Consider the following 24,003-nt stretch of genomic DNA (forward strand, 5'->3'; position numbering starts at 1 on the left):
AAAAAAATATCTCCAGAAATCAGCAACACTCTGGATAACTAGGAAATGAGGCCCTATGTCTTGAAATATCCCTTTAAATACATGTACCCGCTTCAAAAAGTAAGAAGCCTTCCATACATGAATGAGGTAATGAGCTGCAGTCACTAAAGGTCTGCATGTGTTACATTACTGTGATAGTCTCAATGTCAGAAAACATCCTTGCCAGCGATGTTTTGGTCAGACTGACAGAAAGACTGATGTTGTGAGTGTGCAAAAAATGTATGACAATTGAAGTAAAAAAAGAAAAAGTCTGAAGTTTTTTACAAACAGGAAAAAATGACTCATTTGTACAAAACATTTATTAGGAATTGAAATAAACAGTTTGGGTGTTTGACTTGATTGATGTTCAAAGTTCTAACTGAAATGACAATGAATATGGAAAAGGACTTGAAAAGCCGAGGACTCGCGACTGAATCGGTTACAGCACAGATATATTATAAAACAATCAAACATCAAGTGCCACAGAGTAAACGACAAATGTGATCCAAGGCTGATTCACTGAATTGCTTCTTCTATCAGGGCAGACCGAGAGCCTTTCTTAGTATAGTGCAATAGAAGTGGAAGGGGGTTAGAATTGAACATCCCTAAAGAAATGATGCAGGCTGCATTTTCATTGTCTGTCAATAGATGGCAGTGCCAGCACTGGTGCATCACACAAAAATACAATATATTTTAAACTCTTTCAACTCTGTACATTTCTGCAGAACAATGGGCACAAAACAAGACACATAAACAAGGTCATTAGCAGACACTCTGGCTGGTGCATCTGATAATCTCAATAACTTCATCAGTCTCTAAATAAATTCTGGTTTGTTAATAAACTAGTTACATATATACAAATGCACTTAGCAAAGATGTACAAAAGCCAATGTTGGGGCAATTCATTTTAGCTTTGTTTATCCAGAAAAAGCTTCCTTCATCTTCGTCTTTTCTAACCAAGACACAATTTTCCGTACCTGCATCACAGTCGGTCAGTCAAATTTCTACACACAGTTACTGCAATTTTTGAAATGACGTTTTCTGCATTTTTTGTTGTGTCACAACTATGTGTGTAATTAACTATGCAATATTGAAAAAAAAAAAAAATCAAGTATTTTATTGTTACTCAACAACAATAATGCATTTTGTTTAAACCACAAACCAAAAAAAGAAAACAACGTCTTATTCAGGGCTGATAGGTTGGTGGTCATCTTATAAATATTTTTCATTATTATTCACTGAAATAAATATATGAATAAATAAATTGACCTTTGAACTCTGGACCACACAGAATCGTAACGGAAGTTATCGGGAGAGACACAGCTTGATAAAAATCCTTCTAACGTGAACACTGAAAGTGATGCAAAAATGATTTCTTCAAATGTCAAAAACACACAAAAAAACTAAGCATAATCTCATGTCAGACGTAAGGCTATCACTTTACTCTGACTCTTGGTTTGAATTTGCCACCTGTCTTAATTTGCAGAAACACTAAATATACAAAGCTACATGGCCTGACTGTAGTTATCACCCTACAAGTGCCAGAGGTCAGTGCATTGAGAAGGCACCATATTTGTGACAAAATAATGCCACGCCTACAAACCAGTGTATATCCTTGTCCTCGGGTGATGTATTATGTTCTGGAGAGACAACCAGATCCGCGACACACGCCCAGTGACATCTCAACTTTCAGTATTATTTGGCTACTGTTGCTCGTACAGTATAACCAACATTTTAGCTTGTAGATGCTGCAAGCTTCATACTCAGTGATAAGCTTCAAAAGGCATTCAAGAGTCAGTAACAGTATATTTGACTGTTCTGTAGCCCACACACACACTGAGCACTCATCAATATGGCTTCCCCTTCTTCTTTTTGAATCTACTGGCTTTGAAATATATGGCTGTTTTGCCACAGAGAGGTAAGCCTGTTCTTCAGTCACAGTCACATTCTGAGTGTCTGTGTGCTGGCAGATTTGTATTGAAGTACATGTCAGTCTTTTATCTCATGGTGTGTCTGCGTGTTTGTAGTAGCCCCTTCGAAGAGCGGCCGATGCAATGTTTTCAGCTGACCGCCGCTGGTCCATGCTGAGCAAAGCGTCCAGCAAGTCATTGATGTCCGCCTTCAGGCCCTGCCTCTGCATCCAGTTCTTGAGCAGTTCATAGACTTTGTCACCAGGAGGCCCGTTCTCTGCAATGCGAATGTGATTGTCGCTGACGCCAATCATCCTGAAAAACTTGTTGTGAATCCGCACATCCAAGTACTCGTCGAACAGATCAAAGCTCTTCTTGAGGGATTTCTCTGACCCTGCAACAACAGGGAAGGGACAGTTGAGCATTGTAATTTACACTCACAAATACAGTGCATACTCTAGTCCATTATTGTGACTCAAAATAATCAATCTGTCTTTCAATCTCATTTCCATGTAAACCATTTCTGAACAAATGACTTTAGGGAATGTACAAATAAATTGTTTCGGAGGATCGAAAATAACTTTGTTAAGCCATGTGGTCTCTAATTGAGCATGAAGCACAACAAAAGCAAAAAGGGAGCATGATCCAGTCGCCTCAGGGTTTGGAGATGGCCTGACTGTCATGAGATTATTAATCTATCAAGCAGTTAATGTGAGATCTGTAGCAGAGATTGTCTGGACTTGCTGTGTACCAAGTAAACGTTAGCAACATGTGCTTTCCACATTGTTTTTGAACATAAAAGTGATTTAAAGAGTTGCTTCACTGCGTTCAATGAAGTGTTAGATATCTATGACTGGTGTAAACATACCTTGTAGAGGCACAAGTCGATGCTCCAGAGGATTTTCCTATAAAAAAAAAATCAATCAATCAAAACTTTATTTATAGAGTGCCTTTCATACTAAATACCAAGTGCTTTACACGTTAAAAACAATTCCCGCCTCCCCAAACACCCACCCTTCATACAGAAACAGATGATCACTCACACCGCCCCCCTCCCCACAGCCACACACAAACAAACATGTTAAATGAACAGGCCACCGTTTTTATTTTGGTGTAACTATACTTGGATCGTGTAACTACAAATGTAATCGTATTTAAATAGGGAAAACATGGAAGAGATTGGTCGCTTCTAACTTCACCCCCGTGTGTGGCCCCATAGAGGAGAGGAGGAGAGGCTAAATGCTAACAACATCACTGGTGTTTCTGCGTGACTGGGCGCACGTGTAATGACCAGACAGGTACACATCAACTCGTCTAAGCTCAGGTAAGAACATATCTTAGTGTGGAAAAACGATGGCCTGTTCCTTTAAGATAATGGACGTAAGGGCGCCAGAAACACCACACCTCAATACATGCAAATCAGTTAATAATGTCAATAAAATAAAATAAATGCTCTTACAATGGCAGCAGATGTGAGCCTGGGAGGACTGGGGCTCTGATGTGGAGAGTTCCCAGACGATGCTCCGGTGGGCAGGCCTGGCAAACTGGTCTGAGAAGAGCTGGTGGTGTTTGGCAAGCTGTCCCCCAGGCCCCGATCCTCGTCCTCCAGAGGCGGGGAGGCTTTGGTCAGCCCAGACTGGGTCTCCTGCAGCAGCGGTCGAGACTCAGGACGGGGCTCCTCTCCCTCCAGACCTGCGTTCTGTGTGTTTTGCCTCTCCTCTGCAGTGTCCCCACTCTCATCCTGATCACAACAAGCCGTGACTTATACAAAGATGCCGACTCCAAAGAAAAGAAAGACAACAATACAATGGACAGGAATGAAAAATATTGTAGGAAAACAATGCACTCACTATTGGAATCTTCACAATCTCACTGGATTCACAGTGACCTCCTGAACCTGTCAACAACAGAAACAGACATTACAAACGGAAGGTTGTTACTAAATAGAAAATATAATATGAAAAACTTACATGGTTTGTCACATGACTGCTGCTTCATTAGAAACCACCAAAGAGCCACTCCAATTATGGCAAGGACGATTACCACAAGGACAATGAAAATGGGAATAACTGCAAACCAAACACAGCAGATTAGCTCCACAGCACATGCAAATAAGGAAATACAGTAAATAGACAGCTGGAGAAAGGTTTACCGATAGATGAAGGAGTGGATGTTGTAGGGACTGGGGCAGACGGGGATTTGGGTGTGGGAAACAGGTCCCGTTTTTGGCACACTGTGTTGGAGAATGGAGTGCACTTTTTCACCTCCTCTTCTCCTGATTTGCACCTAAAACAACAATAAATGTGTTATTTAAATAATGCGGGTGATTTAATCTAAACTGGATTAAAAGGTACTTACTTTGCACATCTTTTGCAGACCTCGCAGGCCTGGTCTGGAACACAGAAGGTGCCTGGTCTGCACTCGCATCTGGTGTCAGTGGTGGTGGAGCAGGAGGCGGTTTCTATCTCGTCTATGGATGGCAAGACAGGAAAAAAATATGAACAAATTGTCTGATTTTTATAATACTCAGCAAACAGAAAGTAAATGGAATGAAAAAGTTTGGCCTAAGTCTGCATTTACAGTCACAGACAGCTCGGCTTGAGTTGGAAAAAGTGACATCAACGACTTAACCAGCAGCCCCTGTCCACAGGAAGTCCTTGAATTGAACTCCAAAACTCCACTGGTGTGTCCGGTCTGCTCTGCACTGTACAGTCTACTGAGTTGTGTTCTTTAAAGAAATCAAATGTACGTTTGTAAGTGCTGTGGTGAACCGCTCTTTATAAAACCACTCGTGATAAAACCAGTCGTAATACAGACATTTCACTATTTGAAAAACTTCAAACTTAAAGCTCATGCCCCTAAGTAGCTCATGCCCCTAGAAGCCAGAAGCGCAGGTGTCCTAGCATGTTGTGTTTTTTACTCATTAATTCTCTGTGAGAGTAAATACTACACTGACAGAAAAGACAAAGGGACAGAGGGATATTGTACATCCAATACCACTATGGAGATAATATTTTTCACTCAAACGTGGCTGTAAATACTGTTTAAGTGGCTCTAGCCCTCAGTTTGCTTCTTCTTTGTGATTCCATTAGTGTGTATTGGTTGCTCCAACCCAGAGGCAGGACAGTTGCAATTGTGATTTTCAAGATTTTCAAGACAACAAGGGGAGATGAAAGACCCCCCACCAGTCATTCCATTAACACTTGTTGGTTGTGTTTTCATCATGTTTTGGTCACATTAAAAATGTGGCAAAAAGGAAACGAAAACTTGGAAAAAAAAAAACGTCAAAAAAGCAATGAAAATGTGATAAAAACGTGGCAAAAATGACTAAATTGTGTTATCAAAAAAAGGAAGAAGCTTAGATGAGTTTTGTCGGTCTTAGCTTTCAATTGAGGCACGATACTGGCCTACAAGCTGTGATTTGGGTAAAAGTGTAGAAAATGTACTCAGTTACGTTTAAAGCAGCACTAAGTAACTGGTTTACCTTAATAAATCCTTTCCGTAGTCCCTCTGGGGGTAATACAAGTGTATTGCACCGAGCCGAGCACCAATGCACACTAATGGATTCACGAAGAAGAAGCTAACAGGCTAACGGGCAAAGCTAACTGCTGGCTAGCGCCACTTAAACAGTATTTACAGCCAAGTTTGAGTGAAAATAATGATCTCCATTATGTAATTGGATGTACAATATCCCCCTGTCCCTTTGTCTTTCCTGTCAGCGTAGTATTTACTCTCATGAGTAACTAAAAGTATAAAACGACACCTGCAGTGGTGCTTATGGCCTCTAGGGGCGTGAGTTACTTAGTTCTTCTTTAAGGGGTTAACAGTTGAGGCCTCCAATGCTGTAATACTAGAATAAACAAATTCTATTTACAAACTGAAAGGGTATAACAATCATCACAAAAGTTGTATCTATTTCTCTCTCAGTCTGCTGTGCCAGGCTAGCATTATTTCAAAGATGACTGTAGTTCTTCAATGCCAGTCTAGTCATTTTAATGACTTTGGGAACAGTCTTGTTACACATTATTGGCTGTGAAGGCTGTATTCTTCTCTTTAGATATACCCGGAGCCCTAGTCTCTGCTTGGCCGCTGCTGCACATTTGATGAAACACTATCACAGAATTCCAAACATATCAGGTCCGTGGGCTTCGCCAGCGCATAATAAGCATTGTGACCTTGACCTTTACAAACCAATTCTATTTGTGCCAAGAAACATCTAATGGAATTCTATTATGACATTTCTCAGATTTCACTTATTTGATCGACATTCGGAGAAGGTGAAATGAACCAGAGCTGCACAGCAACAAATTGAGGACTCAGTGAGGCTTGCAAACGTTCATAAAACAGAGGGAGGATTGTCTTCTGCTTTGTTTATGCTACATAACTGGACACAGAAGTTCTTAGTAGATACGTCTCTATCAAAAACACCAGGGAGCAGTCCGACAGATGTCTTTTAAAAATACACTATAAGTTGAAACCAGGGTTGAGTCGCCTGAGGCCACGTAGCGCTTGTTTACAAAAGAGCATTCAAACTCAAATTCAAGTCAGTATGTAAATCTCTGTTGTGGCAGAACTCAGTATAAACGTGCTTTTTCTACATCCTGTCTATTTGAATAATTCATGCAGTTTCTGTTCTTCGGCACAAGATGAAAAACACTGCAGGTATAAGAAGTCACAGATTAGATTTCCCTATTGTGCAAAAGCAACAAAGCAAATAAGCACAAGAAAATAGAATATAAAATGCAAAAATATCCTACAAGTGAATCTGTGTATCTTCTTGGGATTGACTAATGATTTTGTAGATGCTTAAAAGAACTTGAACAGAAAAAAAAAGAAAAAAAAAGAAAAAGACACAAAAAGTGCAGGGCTCAAAAACACATCCTATGTAACAGTAGTCTCTTTTCTGTGGTCCTGCTTTTCACAGGGGCACAAAGACGCCCCAGTGTAGGAGACAATGGGCCAGCGCCACACCCTGTACAGCCAGGTAAGACAGACACACCAGCAACTCTACAGGGACGGCTAACATGCTCGCACAGCGCACGGGGAACAAAACAACAAAGACACTCCCTGCTACTCCGTGTAACATCATCAAGATCACATTTTCATGAGTGGGCCCAGAGAGGCGGGGGCACACACAAAAAGGTATTGACTTTCCCCAAACAATGCAGTGTCGCTCGCAAACTGGTTTGAGAAGCAGCATTTATTGACTCCGTTTTAATAGCGTAGAATTGAATTAGAGGCCAATTCAGTTACAGCTTTTATTGAATTATGCTCCTGTTTGAACCTGGTATGCACAGCTTCATAGGGCTTCATTAAGTGGATAAATGAGTGGGTAAATGTGGTGGTTGTATCTGATTGGATACAATTTTACATTGCTCCCCTATGTACATTGAGGTAATAGTCTAAATTTGTATTGAATGCGTTTTAGAATTTAGTGCTATGGAGATTAAAAGCAAAGGTAAGCCATTTAAAATAAATTTAGCGGTACCGGAATGTGTGGAGAAGACTAATTTGTCTTCATTTTACACAGCACATTGACTTCTTTCTTATACAAATATTTAAAGAAGAACTAAGTAACTTGTTAACTTTAATAAATCCTTTTCGTATTGCAACTTCCCTGCCTCCGAGTTGGAGGCACATTACACACTAATGGAATGACAAAGAAGAAGCTAAAAGGCTAACGGCAAAACTAACTGTGGGCTAGCGCCACTTAAGCAGTATTTACAGCCAAGTTTTAGTGAAAAAAATGATGTCCATTGTGTAATTAAATGTACAATATCCCTCTGTCCCTTTGTCTTTTCCCTCAGCGTAGTATTTACTCTCACGGACAATTAAGGAGCAAATAAAAAACACAACATGCTACGACACCTGCAGTGGCGTTTATGGCCTCTAGGGGCATGAGTTACGTAGTTCTGCTTTAAGTGGCCACTTTCAAACTAGATTGAAAAAGCAGAGGAGCAGAGATACTAAAACTATTAGTCCAGTTGACGACTTGGAAACTTCTAGCACAAAGATGAACTGCTGGACACCTGAGGCGCCGTTTACACAGTAATAGTCTCCAGTAAGACGCAGCAGTCACGTCCTCTCATGGAACTACCCGGGTGTCAGACAATATGATGTGCGTTGTTGTGTAAAAGAAACGTGCGTCCATTACCAACATACCACAGTTTTGTCGCGGTGTAAACTGCACACATACACATAAGTATTTGCGTTCATAGTTTTTTTTGCTTATGCTAAAGGTTTGTGCTGTACCTGAGCGGCAGTGCGTGCATGGCAGACAACGGTTCATCCCGTTGCTGTGCTCCGTGTAGGTCTGTCCATGTTCACAAGGGAGACACGTGCCCTGCTCTTGGTCTCTTTCACAGGCTTTGTGCACAAACGTTCCTGAAATAATAAATAAATAAATGTGTTAAGTTGTAATACAAGAGAAATACAGAGATAAAAACATAAATAAAAAGCATGCACAGAGTATTACACTGTTAAAGTAAATTAAAGTATTGATATAGGAAATAATGGAAAGCCTTGCATTTCATCATTTCCTTTGTATTAATCCATTGTGTAAAAGAAATGTGAATATGAAATACTATTGGTACAGAAGCTGTACTGGCAAGTGGCAGCTCATTATTCTCAACAGTAAAAGTAAGTTGCTCGCGCTCATGTTGTCCCCAGGTCGTACGTTCCAGTGTGTAACAGTTTAGTAGAAACGGACCCGTCAACAGCCAGGAGATATGATTTCTTCCACTGGTTCTGTGTATGCTTTCATGACGTTGACCACTGTGAATAAACCCTGATTCTCACGTGTTTGCCGAACACAAGGAATGTGAAAAATGCCACTGGGGCAAACAGACATTAGGTTGAACTCGAGATTTAAAGCTTACTCAGTTACTATGTCTCTGTGTTTCTTTTAGCCATGAAACAAGCGACATTCAGCATCCTTTAGCCGTACACTTTTCTTCCAAAAAACAAAATACCAACACCGCCATACAATTGCTCCGTTTGGAAACATTTTCTTTAACATAGACACTTTCGATTTGGGACTTGATGTAAATATTGATGCTTAAGAAAATTTGGGTAATTCTTTACATTAAGGTGTGCTCGTTAGGTATTAATAAGCATTAATAATATGCTTGTAAAGTATTAACATTGCTTATTATACTTTTATCTGTTAACATACTAATTGGCCATTAATAACGCGCTTATTCATAGCCAAACCTAAACCTAAACCTAACCTTAACCCTAACCCTGAAATGATTACTAATGCTTATTAATACTTAATGAGCACACCTTAAAGGGACTATACAGAGTTTTAAAATGTTAAAATTAAGTATTTTCCTCCCCCTACATGTTCCAACAAAGTCCTAAAGTGTAGAATGAGCCCAGACCTGTTCACCACAACTGCTTCTAAAATCCTGCACTGTCACTCAGAAAGGTGTTAATTCGGTCCGAATTGCCGTCATGCATGAGCTTAATATAGAAGCAGCAGTTACACGTATGACCTGAGGTGGCAGCAGTGAGTATAAAATGGCAAACTTGCATCTAGCCCCTTTAAGAAAATTTGCGTATTGTGCATTATCTGATTTTCATTTTAACATGAAATGAGGAAAAATATTCAGAACATTCAAAACAACATGTTAAAAAAGTTCTAATCCTGCCTCAAACTGCTGCAGACTGTTGTTGTGTCGTTGGGCAAGACAGATCACCCACTTTGCATGTAAGCATTACGCGTGTGAGTGAGTGAGTGAGTTGTTAGTGGTGGTACAGACTGGCACAGCCTCGCTTCCGTCAGTTTACCCCAGGGCCACCAACAAGCATGGATTAAAAGTAAATAACAAATACAAAAGCTCTGGGGAAACGTGTTAACTCCTGCTCGTGACACACAATACAAAACTGCCACACAATCGTGACCAGCACCGCCGCTGTCGGGACTCACCGGCGTGGCAGTTGAGGCAGCACAGCCCCAGGTGAAGATACTGCTCATTCTCCACACAAGCACGGTGTCTCTTCAGGGTCAGGTTTCTGTAGTCGTCGGCGGACCACTGGGCTGCTGGGACGAGCTCTGCTGCATGACTCACAAACAGCAACGCTACCAGCACCTGTATGACGGAGACAAATAAATAAAAAGAAGTTCAGTGAATATTTAATACACACGGTCTGTCATTAGATGGACATTAAACAAGCAGACTCTCTCTTCATAAGAAACCTTGTGTGAGCAAACCTTGTGTGGTTCACTTTAATTTGAACCATCTGATTTGAACATCTGCTGCGAGAAAGCAATTAGAGGAGCCCGCCAGACACGACCGACGCACAGCAGCTATGTGTGTATTTTGGATGCACAGCTATACATTTAGTCGACACAAATAAGTAATGATTAAAGAACGAGGAGCCGTGCATTATACAACTTTAATGCACGACGTGGAGGCAAGAAGTTCCCCCGCGAAGTGCATTAAAACTGTATAATGCACCGGTACCGAGTCGTTTAATCAGCTGATACCTGTTCACCGTGGCCTGCTGCCTTTTTTTTTAAGTCCAGGGCAGGAGTTATTAGTAACGCTTTATATTAAAGGAGCTATCCTTGATTTTTTGTATTTTCTGTTATTGGAATAAATTTGTTTTGTCCTTTAGTATATGGTAAAAGCAGACATTTATCCAAAAACACTGGTTTTAAAGCCTTTTAAAATGTCAGGCGAGAAGGCATTTTTTACAGTGAAGTGACAGTTTTCCTCCCTGTTTAATCTCTTTTAATGATGTTGTAAATGCATTAGGAAAGTTTGAGATGAGTTTGGACCAGAAAATAGCAATTTGAAATTTGAATGACCCTGTTTCTTTGTACAATCAGGTATAGCTCCTTTAAGGTGTGCTCGTTAGCATTAATAATATGCTTGTCACGTATTAACACACTGCTTATTATACTTTTATCTGTTAACATACTAATAGGCCATGACTAATACACTTATTCATAGCCAACCCTTAACCTAACCCTGACCTAAACCTTTACCCTCACCCTAAAATGATTACTAATGCTTATTAATACTTAATGAGCATACCTTAATATAAAGCAATACCGAGTTATTTTATGTTTTAAGCTGTTTTACCTGAAGCTAGTTCCAGCTCAATAGTTTGTCATCACTATGGAAACAGCTGCAGTGGAGTGATATAGAAGGTGGTTTAACTGTTACCGGACTAACCGTGCGTTATACGGTTTTAACGCACACCAGTAAACCAATAAGAATAGAGTATTCACCCAGACCATGGTACAAACAAGATTTATCCACTACTTTCTTCACTGTGAGCAGCGCCTGATCAATTACAGCGCCGTGGTGGCATATCAAGTGCGATCCCCGCACTCGATTTATCCGACAGATAACAACAGGCTTGTACAGGTGGGGTACAGAGAAGAATACGGCTGAACACTTTAGTGTGGCCCCCAGGCGCTGGTGTTTATTCACACGCCTTTCACCATGTCAATGTGAGAAGCCCCTATTCATTGGCAAACAACACACTTTAGTGGCTCTACTTCAAATGACCCACATTCTTAAACCCCATCGCTTTGAATGCCTCGACATGCGACACCACCGCGGAGCGCCCGAAAATGCAACGCGACACCTCCTGGGTAAAGGAGAGGCCTACATTTGGAGGTTTTGTCTCCGAACGCGCCCGCCCCCTCTCAGCTAAAGCAGCAGATAATGGGACAGGTTGAGAGGACGAAAGGGACGGGTTTAAAAGTGAGAAATTGAAGACAGTGATGAAGGTGGGGATGATCTACAGGGAATTGCTGGTCTAAAAAAACAAAGTGTGGGAGAATTAGGAGAAGAATGAACACAGAAAAGGGGACAGAGTTTAACCCAAGCCGCTTTTGACGCTGCATTGGGCTCTCTGGAGGTCCGCCATGCCTTGTTGTTCAGAAGAACTTTCCCCTCTGCCTTTTTCTTTCTTCTTCTTGCACTGCTCACGTCAGACTTTCCAAAGACGCTGTGAAGCAGGCAGACGGCTAGTGCAGTCACAATCACACCATTTATATCTATCCAAACATTCTGGGGAGGCAGAAGCAGAAGAAGAAATGTGAGGGGGGGCTAACAGCTTGTTTGACACAGACTAAGACTTGAATACCTCATGTGTATAACGACTGGGGATACTGTACCATAGAAATGGGACCCAAGAAGAAGGCCGTGTGAAAAGTCAAGCTCGGAATCTGTGTGGTGCTTGATCACAATGTAGCACTGACATAGACACAAGACTGAAGATGAATTATAATTGGAAAAAGTTATTATATAAATGTTGGTGTGTGTGAGTTAATGACATCAACTGTTTGTGTTTGCAAGTGTCTAAAGAAAGTGACAAAGCATAGAAAGCACAAAGTGGCCTCATTTCCTGTCTTTGTTTAAGTCAGGATTTGTGATTCAAAACACCGTCAGGTGCAGCTGTTCTCGAGCTTCTTGAGAGGAACTCAACCCAGCACAGTTCCATAAGGCTTTCTTAATGCCCAGGCCAGAGCAATGTCAGCATCAGACTAGGGAATATACAACTACACTACGAATGACTCCTGTTTACTTGTGGAAATGGATGAATGAAAGTTGAAGTTTGAAGTTTGACACAGCTACTAGGCTAATGATAAAATCTGCCAATTCACAAAGCCCTCAGCTCACACCTGTCGACTCATTCTGGCAGACACACCTTTGGGGTTACAGACCCCACCCACAGTGACCTACCAAGCCCTTTTTTCGCTGCAAGGCATTGTGACCAGAACAAAAGACCTTGAAGTCAAAGACAGACCTGCGCAGGGATGAGAGCCTTCTTTGTTCCATATTACAAACATAACACTAATAAAATAAGAATGCTTAAAAATATGATTAGCACATTTTGTTTTCTTATATTCAACACATGAGGTGGGAAAATTACCCACATAAGATGTCTAGAAATCAAAATCACAGAGTTGTTTAAGTGTCCACATGTGTGTAAGATCGTGGGCAGCCACAATGCGGCAAGATTTTACCTCGAGAAACATTTGAGGGAAAACTGAGTGACCATAACCTCAGTGTACAGAGCCCTCTAAAGCCACAAGGGCTGGAGACACTCCAGCCCGGACTCAGACCTTAAGCTCTGTCTATCTGCTGTACAATGAGACTTTATGGCTTCAGATTATTAAGCAAAACACTGTGCTATTGTACTGGCATGTGCATTAGAGTGAAGCCGTTTGCTTGTGTGGATGCAAGTTAAACTAATAAAAGCTCAAATAGAATAACAAGGGACTTTCTCTTTATTTGACAACAACAGATTTCCTCCAAAGACCAAGGGTTCTTCCCAAGCGCCTCGGCACAATCCCCGCACATGCCATGTACACTAAGAATGCATTTAGGACTAAATAACAGGACATCCTCTCAGTTGACCTAGGCTATCAATGGGCCATTTAGACTGCTATGATCAGTTTATATGCTTAAGGCTTATTACAGTACGCACAAACACATAGTTTATGCATGGAACACACACCAGACAATGCAAGCAAGATTCAGCATGAAATGATTTCAATAAAACTTGACTGATAAGAAAGGGCATGATGCTCTTAATCTCGGAACACTATTACAACCGAGAACCCCATACCACACTTTTCCTAAAACCCAGTTTCTTACTTTTTTACTAAAAAATAAACAGAGCAATGTACAACACCAGTACGTAAATAAAAGGCCATCTGTATATATATATATCTATGTTTGTTTATAGGTGATCATTACTTATATGATCATTGTAAAACAGAAACATTAGACGAGTATAACAAGGTGCACTGCTGTCTCAAACAGCACGGTTACACCATAAGCGAGCTCAATAACTTTATTTCCATGTAATATTGAGGAATTTCAGCATTTGATCCTAGAGATATTTAGAGAAAGAGCACATGACAGAGAATTGAAAGAAAAAAAACTAGTTTCCACAGCTGCTGCTGTGAGGCCCTTCATCTGAACCATAAGTCAAAGTATACTTGACAACTCAAAACGCCTCTGACATGAACACAGATTCATCTTTATTGTACAATGTCTCACTCAAGCACCAGAGACACCTCCCCCTTCACACTCCAAACTCAGCTGCCATGGAGTCCATCTCAAAGGCCATTATCTCCATTCTTTCAGCACATAAAGAACAAGAAAAACTGCACTATAAACATGTTTATCTTCAATCAAACAAAACGTACTGACATGTCATTCCTTACTAGTAATGGGCAATAAGAAATAAGCGGCATATGAGATCAATAACTGGTCACTGCCCAAACTGATTAAAGAAACTTTAAAAATCTTTGCCACTATTTATGAACTTCTATTTTATTTGTCAAAACATTAAAGAACAAAGTAACTCCAATGCATCTCTTTTCTATTTGCAGGTTGTAATCTGTATGAAAGCACGAGATTCTAGTCTAATTTTAGCACTATTGTGTAGAAACCGTAGGACATCTGAACAGCCTGTTTACACTGACATTTTATGTTTATGAGGAGGACACGCTGAACAACTGAGAGACTGCTTCTGAATGTACAATAAAGACAATGACTTGTATATCAATGTCATACACTTGCACTTACACTGTGAAAACCACAACCTTGTGACACTATAAAACTTGGAGCACAATACTTGAAGGAACACGCTTCGTACACACACAACGCCAACACACAGCTTACATGTGGGAGCGTGTGAAAAGCACTCGCCCCCTCCTCTCAGGGAGCACAGGAAGCTCAAGACAATACAAAGGCTTCATGCAGGGTTTAGCTCCAAACGGTCCCCCCTTCAGCAGCAGCAGCCTGCCTCAGAGAGGCCCAGTCGGCACCCATTAGAGCCACAACATATCCGCTCGCTCGCCCGGATATTTATAACTCAGGGAAGCAGCACACAAATTCTTCTGTTTCCTCGGGAGGTATGCTTCACTGATTAGATGAGTGTGACATCGTGTCACAAGCAGGTTAAGTGACATTCGATGTACTATCAGCAGCAAACACACAAACAACATGTCTGTCTCTCTGACGTCAATGTTCAACACAAAAAAATCCATTCTACTTCTTCCCTTTGATGAAAAAAAGCTGCTCTCAGGTGATTGGTGTCATACACTTTCCCATGTGTTTGTTGTGGAAGTGTTTAGTGGTCTTTGTGGTTTCTTAGGGTGATATTACACATGCAGCAGATGAGTCATAGTCACTGTTGAAAGGGTTTGGACTTTGAATGTCACAAGCTGGGATTCTTGAGTGTAGAAGTCTATTAAGCAAGTCTTTTCAAATTCTGATCAGACCCTTACACAGAAGCCACAGCAGCACCTAGTACCGGGTCAAAATGAGTTGAAATGAATGACTAATAGATTCAACTATGCACAGGAATCCATTACCTCGGTTCACAGACAATCGCATTAGCTCCATAAAAGCTCCACTTTGTGTCAAAGTGAAAAAGGCTCTGATGAACAGGCGGTTTACAGCTTTCTCTATAAACACTCAACTCCAAAAATGTAGAATATGTGACTCGGAGAGGATCAACAACAGCCTAAGTGGCCATCAAAAGTTGGATTCTAGTTGGGATTTATAGCTTTGTAAACAGCTATCCATTGTCGGGACAAAGGTTGAGTTTGTTCTAAGACTATTCTGTTAATACCACGGAAGGCAGCGAGTACGCAAAGAAACGATGCACCAAAGTCAGTGGGAAAGAAGAGCTTCAGAAACTATATCATGGCTTCTACAGCAATATAAAGCTATGCACTGAATGTGAGAGCGTAGACACCTGTTTCCACATAGCCGCCACAGGACAATAAAAAGACTTAGGCTGCTAGAGTTTGCAAGATTTGCAGCTGTGACTGCAATCATGCATAATATAAACACAAATTCAATATTTCTTTTTGTCAAATTATGACATTTAAATGCAAGAGCTGAAGTTGCCATGGGAATGGCAGCATACATGCTCATACATCATTGCAATGGGATTGGCCAGTTCACTCAGAGCATGACACTTCAGTAGGAGGAGTGAGTGGGCAGTACCTGTGTTTGAGCACAGAGCAACATTCAAAAACAACACCTGAATCACAATGTGACATTCTCTAAAGAGTGTCAGCCCTCGTTTTACCGTAGCGGACAACCTACAGCTGTTTACAAGTATACACGTTATTTACTCAGCTTAGTGAGTATGCTTTAATGCTCTATTTGTGTTTTGAGCACTTTCAGATTGTACTCAAGGGCATCCATTATGACATGCCTAAAGACTCTTCAGACTGATTTACAGTGATTCCCAAAGATCAAACAGGAGCTCCCAACTATTTATCCTGTTTTATTCCGAAATGTGTGATGTTTGCAGCTTAAAATTCATATAATGTGACAAATCACAAAGACTTCAAAGTACTTCGGTTGAAGACATGCTTTGGGGGCCCTCTGCTCCCCGGGAGGCCCCCATTTTGGGAAGCACTGCTTTAGATAAATAGCGAAGATTGACAGGTTGCATATATCATTGGGTAAACAGTGTCCATCTTAAACCAAATGCCCTGAAAGAAAGCTCATGTGATTGACCTGTCAGATGACTCACACACGCACGAGCAGCGAATGCTGCAACAACTAACTTCAGTTATTCTGCATTCAAATCTCCCATGCTATTACCCTTCCACTTTACATTACCCATCACCACGACAACACTGATGCAGGTAAATTAGGCTTGTCAAAATACTTCTATTTATTAACAAATGTAATACACATTTTAAAATAAAGGCAGTATGTTTCTTTGTCAATGATTTACAACTCTCAGACACACTGACATCACCCATGAGCTAATCTCAGCTCTGCAGCATCATGATCCATGAGTCTGACTTTGCTCCTCAGGTATGCATTACACCTGAACAGGTGGCACTCCCTTTGTGACTCAGCACTCTCTAACCAGGAGAGTTCAGAGAGCTCCAGCTGACACAGTGACGACGGCCTCCTTGGAAATTATGAACAAATACTACACAAACTGGCCTAAACACCCGGGACCCTCCACACAGCAGATCATTTCCACCTGGTTTTATGACTGTCTTAACACAGACCTGTGTTTATTATTGGCATAAATATGTAAGACTTTTTCTGTTAAATATCTACTCAAACTTCAGAACCATCACATCTGATCATAAGTGTTTTGTGCTTTGCCAGTAGATTCTCCAGAAGTGTTCACTGTTTTTGAGTGATTTTTGATAGAGATACGAGACGATGCGTCTCTATAAAAGTGTAGTTTGGCTAGCCAGGCTAGGAGAGTCTACACATGCGTGTCTGACTGTCCTGTGCCATATACAGCAGTAATCTGCCCTAAAGAAGCTCGCTGAATGAAAAAATAAAATCATATCTTCTATCTGGTCCGAAGTATTGCACAGCTGACTGACTTCCTGCTGTCTGTCTATATTGCATCGAGTTGCATCAGACAGATGCCACAGACAGGGTCCCACAAAGTTCACATGGTCTCTGTGCAGAATACAAGCCAGTACAACACTTGAGTGGTTTGTTTGCTGACCAGTGACCACCACTCTCTATCTTCAGTGACATACTTCAGACTGAGCCCGTCCCCAATGTTTGTCCTGCCCTCTGCCTTGTCCAGTGGGACAGAGAGGGATATTTCCTGTGTGAACCAACACCCAAACATACAGTAAGCAACAACAGATCTCAATCTAGTGTAAATGCAGCTATGTTCAGTCTCCGATGCAAGCTGATGCCACTAATATCAGCTTATCTGTGTACAGTAGACAGGAAGTTTACAGGACAGCCAGGCACGTACACTCCATGTCAGTGTGTGTGTGTGTGTGTGTGTGTGTGTGTGTGTGTGTGTGTGTGTGTGTGTTAGGGGGCTGAGTTTTGCTGGGGTGGGGGGCAAGTTTCCTCACAGCCCCCTAGCAACAGGGCCTGCTGTTAAGGCCTCCAGCGAGCCTCTTCTGTGGTTTACAGAAGAGATAAACATTGACATTGCCACCCGAAGAAGCAAATCTGATTTCAGTAATGGAACACTGCATGACTTAAAACGCATGTCGGACAATGGTGAAAACAAACAGGAAAGCTCCAGGCACATCAGCAGACAGGACTGAATGGTCCGATGGTAATTTGCTTCACTGTGGAAAAAATACAGCAAGTAGCTTTTTTTTTTTTTTTTAAATCTCAGTCCAAAATAGTTATTGCCTTTCTGGACACAAGTTGTCACACACATTTAATGTACAGTGTCTGGATTAGCTGCGGCACAGTTGGAAAAAGCAACAGCGCAGAATGAAAAGAAGTCTGTCTGAGTGTGGAATTAACTTTATTGGAAAAAAACTGTTAAGGGAATTTGCAGCTTTGCCTGGCTAAGTAGGAAGGTGGCAGCGAGCTTTCGGGGTCAAACTGATTAATTCTCCAAAAGTTTCCTAACGCCACGTTTTGGAGTAAAGTTGCGCAAAGTATTTGGTAAAATAGTCCATACACCCAAAAGCCCATAATAAAGCAATCCTACATCCGCTGCCACACAAAAAGCTATCGTTTGCTGAACGTCTGAGCAGTGCGACCACATGATGTCCAATGCAGATGGTGAATGTAATGTGGGGTGAATGATACAACATATGTAGCTCATACTTCTCTCCGGACAGAGCGCACACTAACCTAACAGGCGCCAGCTGCTTCAAGTCACTTTTTTTTTTTTTTTTCTGGACTCCGCTGCAACGCTGAAATAAACACTTGGCCTTATTCATCATCAATAACAAACACAATGTTGCTTCCTGTGTTTGAGGTCTTGCGGGACAATGGTCTGCTGTTTCATCCTCACATGGACGACGCGCGCAGGCCTAGGCTGTGATTTGAGCTTCCCGTGTGTCCCAACATTGATTTTTGGAAAACAGTGCAATGAATATATCCTGCTCCCATGGAAACGCTCACAAAACCCCAGTCGGTGCAGTTAAGGAAAACAGACTCCTTGTGTGAACTATTGAAATAAGCTAATAACAGTAGCTACAATTAAAAAAACTATTCATTAAAATCGCGTTGTCGTCACCAAACTGCCGCGTTATCTACGTTCCGGAGCCAGATTCGCTTTTATAACGAGACTAGAACATGAAAAGAGGACATGTTGTGAAACTTTTTTACTTACAGCAAGTTTCCCGAACACCGGACCGAAGTTCATCTTGGGAACCTCGAGATGAGAGGAAACGCCGGACTTGGACTTCGCGTAACAAACCAGCGTCTTTCGATCTTCAAACCAATGTTACGCGCAAAAACAGAACTATTTGTTGTGTTATCCAAAAAAGGTGATCCAGCTCCGGTCATGTGCCCGATCTGGTTAAGGAGTTTGTTTGGCTGCTTTTTTTTTCATCGGGAGAGCAACACGGACTGAACTAAAGGGAGGACTTTTCTGCTCAGAGAAGTGCTGGGTGCGTCACGGCGTCGCGTCGGCCAATCAGCGCGCGCCGTTGGAAATAATACTCCAGCATGTGCCGCGCGCCCATTAAAGTTGCTACAGATTTTTAGTTTAGTTTAACAGGGGAGGAAAGTGTGCTGCTTTGAAGTGGCACCTGCTGTCGGTGCGGGGTCGCTGGAAGTTTTGGAGATTTAATGTGTAACTGTCTGATGAGTAATGACTGATTAATAAGCAACAAAAGAGTCAATAAGTGATCCTAAACTGGGATAAGACTGGATGAGCAAAGTCAATCGCTGAAGGCTGACACTGCACTACACTAGCCCACTCTTTATTTCATGTAGACCTATAGTAGACTTCATTTTATGTTATGGTGAAGGAGACCACCAGCGTTTCCCAATGTGGGGGTCGTGAAAGATATAAAAATGAAAAAATATTGATACTGTATACGATATATGTCTTCATTGCAAACAGCATAATGTAAATTGAGCTCACGTAACAAAATAAACACTGTAAAATATAAGTACATAAACAATCTGATGAACTGTGTAAACTTGAGATACTCTTATTACATACAAAAGTAAGATTGAGGAATGCTGCTTTACTTGGCACACATTGTCCAATGTACTGTTTTATGTTTTTATTCATCCTATGAAAAACTTCAAATGTGACAAGCTGCTGTCAGTGCTGCAAGTCAAAGGTTAATGCACTGATTGTAAAGTTGCTTCTTTAATTTAAACGTTGATAAACTTAGGAAGAAATATTTAGATCTAAAGTCAATGTAATATATACTGGATGATTGCTATGTAAAAGTATATTACATTGAATATGGGGTTGACATGTATAAGCTTTCTTGCTTCTGCCAACTCCTTTTGAGCTTCCATACTTGTAGTTATGCATTTTTAAATGAAAAGTGAACGTAAACTGCTCAAATAAAGTAAACTACACAATGCAATACATGTCACTATGCCTGATTCATAATGTTTTTTGTTTTTTGCTTGATAGTGGTTAGCACACATGTTCTTCCCGTGTCTGTGTAGGTTTCCTCCGGGTACTCCGGTTTCCCCTACCACTAAAAACATGTACAACAGGCTAGAATGAATGCAGTGAGTGGTTGGTGGTGGTCGGAAGGGCCGATGGCACAGACTGGTTGCCTCACTTCCATCAGTCTACCCCAGGGCAGCTGTGGCTACAATAGTAGCTCACCACCACCGAGCATGGAGTGAATGAATAAAGATAACAGTGTAGCGCTTTGAGAAACTCAGTAATACAGGCTTGAAATACAATACAAGTGTAAGCCATTATTATTCTGATCATTTTGTTTTCACTGTGGGGGTTCCAGATTGTTTGCATAGTCATTTTAGGGGACCAGCTGACGAGCCTATGACCACAGCCTCAGACTAACATCTACTATTACTTACAACCTTTTCTACAAACAGAACTTTGAGCCGCTATAGACCGTCTTGAAGATTGACCCTTTGGTCACCTGAGGGCATCAAGTCACACATTCCTTACTGTGCATCAAAATGATGCCTGTATCAGTGACTCACAACAAGAGGGTCCACGGAGCCTCTGGAAAAATGATTAGGTTAAAAGAGGTCAAATGAAAGGCTGGCATTTAATGTATTCAAAATCTATTATTGTTTAATTTAGAATATTGTTATTAACCAAATAAATTATAATTGACCATTTTTCCCCACATTTTTCTAAAGGTGTTGCCGATGTTTCCACCAACTAGAAGAACTAAGTATAAACCAATAATAAAAACATAACACAATTCCCTTTTATTCTTTTATTGCTATAGTGAAATTCATGAAAGACACAAAAAAGAGAAAATTATGAGGTTTATGTTCATTTGTTGCTTTGCTGCTTTATTTGTCATTAAACTGTACAACAGAATGTGTCCTCCGTATTTAACCCATCCCTCGACGCCACTGGACGTCCCGCAGGGAGCAGCGGCAGCGCTGCGTCCCGGGACCCATCTCCAGATGTGGAGCCAGGCTGATGATTAGAACACCTGCCTGGAGGATTCACCTATTGTACATGTTTATAATGGTCGGGGGAAATAGGAGTACCCAGAGAAAACCTACGCAGACACGGGCAGAACATGCAAACTCCACACAGAAAGGCCCCGTCCAGGTGGGAATCCAACCCGGGACCCTCTAGCTGTGAAGCCACGAGCGCTAACCGCTGCACGTACAATGTACCATTTTTGGTCTTTGGCCTATAAGACAATTAGGTCCTTCGGTTTTTGGGTCATCCAACACTTGGAGGACATCTGGACTGTTCATTTTGTGTTTTCTGTTATATAGTCATGAATAATAAACTATAAAAAGCTGGATTGGCTCAGCTCAGGTATCAAACACATTAGTTTTGAATGTTTTATTTGTTTTTTGCTATACCACCCTGTTACCAACATTCAAGTATCTGAAACAGAGTAGTCCAAGTAACATGATTGCAGATGTATGCTAATGTTAGCTTTTTCTCTGGAATAGACCAACCTGTTTAATATTATTACTGACCGAGCACCTCTGCTTTACCCATGCTGTTGGAAAAGTGTCCAATGACGTCAATTCCATTGTGTCATGTGACTCATGTTTCCTAAAGAAAATTCATTTAAAATGTATTTTAACAGTTTAAATTCAGATTCAATTTGACGATCAAGGGGGTGGGACGGTTGCATTTTAGGGGATACTCCAGACATATTTGGTATTTAAACATTTTATCTCAGTTTATTTAAATTTGGTACAGTTTTCTCTAAAGCTGCATGCTTAAATAATAATAATAATAATAATAATAATAATAATAATAATAATAATAATAATAATAATAATAATAATAATAGTAATAATAATAATAATAATAATAATTTGGATTATGTGAAATTTCAAGGCTGAGATGTAAAATGTCCTCCAGTTCTGGAATGACCTTTTTACTTCAGTATTTAAGCGAGAAAGTATTCTTAAACTGTCCTTGCTTTTCTGATTAAACATCCTCTTAAATAGTTCCTGCACACAACATCTTATCTTAAGTGGCTCTGCAGTGCAAATCCTGTGCAGAGCAGGGGGGGGGGCATAGGGAAATGTTTAGCCGGGCAGGGCTCCGGTCCAGGGTCATTTACAAAACAAACAATCAAGAAAACAGACAGGGAGCTGAGCTAAACAAACAGGATTGGACTCGGCCACGCCTCAGACAGATGGAACTGTGATTGGACAAATAACACAGAAAGTTAAATTTTTGAGTCAAAGCCGCAGGTTCTAGACGTCCTGATGTTGTAGGGATGAAGCTGAATGAACTTCACCGATCTGGTCCTATGACAAAGTGAGAGACCGTGTGTGTGTTTTTGGGAACAGAGGAGGTAAGAAAAAGAAGGTCACCATAAGGGGAGATGATAAAGCGTGACCGGTCTTTCACAAGTGTCAAACAAACAACATTATTTTTGAATGCATCCCAGAGGCTCCTGACAAAGTGAAGTGCCGTTTGAGTTAAATCCATCGAGGAAATTTGTGTCTTCCACTTGGACACATCCTGTGCTCCTCCGTCTGAGGTCACCAACTACGTGCTTAAAAACAGGAAATGTATGATTGAGTTATTTGGAGGCTTATCCTCAGCCTGTCTGTATTTATGGCACCGGGCTGATGAGTTTATACAGAGAGTTTGGGAAAGCCTCTCATAGGTTACAAATTAAGATCGGTTAATGCATAACTTATTCTATAGTTTGGTGAGACCAGGGTAACAACAAGTTTGATCATTTGCATCCTTGGCTCCTGTGCTCTTTGTTCATTTGCATAGGTGTGTTTGGCACAATCTGTTGTGAACGGCTGCAAAGTTGGAAATAATTATATATCTTTATTTGATTTGCATTAGTTTATCCTAAGGATGAATGTTGAGTCAACCGTCCCACAACATATTAAGTCATTTTAATAAGTAATTCATTATTGGCCTAAACCTAAGGGCAAACTGTTGTGGATTTAGTTAAATAAATTAGGCAGTAGTGATAATGTAACAGCATGTTTAAACTGATGACAAATGCTATTACTTTAGTCTTAAAAAAGTTACTTGATCTGTTAAAGCTAATTTTGAAAAGCAGAACTAACTTGTTTACCTTAAAGGCCCTCCACCTGAATTTTTTGATTGCAAACAATGAAAGGGGAAACCACAAAATTAAACTTGCAGGGTCACTTTTCAGGGTCATTTTCACAAAAATTCAAGAAAAATAGCCGGAAAGTTCATAAAATTGATACAAATGTTTGATAATTGGATGCACGCTGTTTTCCCCACAAACGATTGAGTTCAAAGTATACTAAAGTAGGACAAAATAAAATAAATGAATAAAAATCAGGTATAGCTCCTTTAATAAATCCTTCCCGTAGTCCCTCTGGGAGTAATACGAGTGCTGGGATGGTTGGGGGGTCTTTCATCTCCCCCTACTCCGACCCCGAGGCCCCAACACACACTAATGTAATCACGAAGAAAAAGCTAACAGGCTAACGGGCAAAGCTAACTGCGGGCAAGCGCCACTTAAACAGAGTGAAAAAAAAAACTTCATTGTGTAATTGGATGTACAATATCCTTCTGTCCCTTTGTCTTTTCTGTCAGTGTAGTATTTACTCTCACGGACAATTCATGAGTACAAAAACGTAACATGCTACGACATCTGCAGTGGCGTTTATGGCCTCTAGGGGCATGAGTTACTTAGTTCTGCTTCAACACTTTGACAAGTTGACCTTTAATA

General features: G+C 40.9%; 1 protein-coding gene across 1 annotated transcript; it reads right to left on the reverse strand.

Moving 5' to 3' along the window:
- Positions 1-1,203: 1,203 nt before the first annotated feature.
- tnfrsfa (tumor necrosis factor receptor superfamily, member a) lies at positions 1,204-19,245 on the reverse strand. Its single transcript, XM_079581695.1, has 10 exons — positions 19,005-19,245; positions 9,859-10,021; positions 8,181-8,312; positions 4,287-4,398; positions 4,081-4,214; positions 3,899-3,997; positions 3,779-3,825; positions 3,388-3,669; positions 2,797-2,833; positions 1,204-2,322 (listed from the first exon to the last, which is right to left on the reverse strand). The coding sequence occupies exons 1-10, from the start codon at positions 19,035-19,037 to the stop codon at positions 2,021-2,023; spliced, it is 1,341 nt and encodes a 446-aa protein (XP_079437821.1). The 5' UTR covers positions 19,038-19,245; the 3' UTR covers positions 1,204-2,020.
- Positions 19,246-24,003: the final 4,758 nt, after the last annotated feature.

Source organism: Gobius niger (genome assembly GCF_951799975.1).
Source record: "Gobius niger genome assembly, chromosome: 2".
Taxonomy (NCBI): Eukaryota; Metazoa; Chordata; class Actinopteri; order Gobiiformes; family Gobiidae; genus Gobius; species Gobius niger.

What these genes read in the sequence shown, in the direction of transcription:
- tnfrsfa (XM_079581695.1), bottom strand. Translation starts at nt 19,037, where the DNA reads ATGAACTTCGGTCCGGTGTTCGGGAAACTTGCT. An exon ending in ATGCACGCACTGCCGCTCAG is followed by an intron (nt 4,399 to 8,180) that starts GTACAGCACAAA and finishes TGCCATCCATAG; the next exon opens with ACGAGATAGAAACCGCCTCC. An exon ending in TCGACTTGTGCCTCTACAAG is followed by an intron (nt 2,323 to 2,796) that starts GTATGTTTACAC and finishes CTGTTGTTGCAG; the next exon opens with GGTCAGAGAAATCCCTCAAG.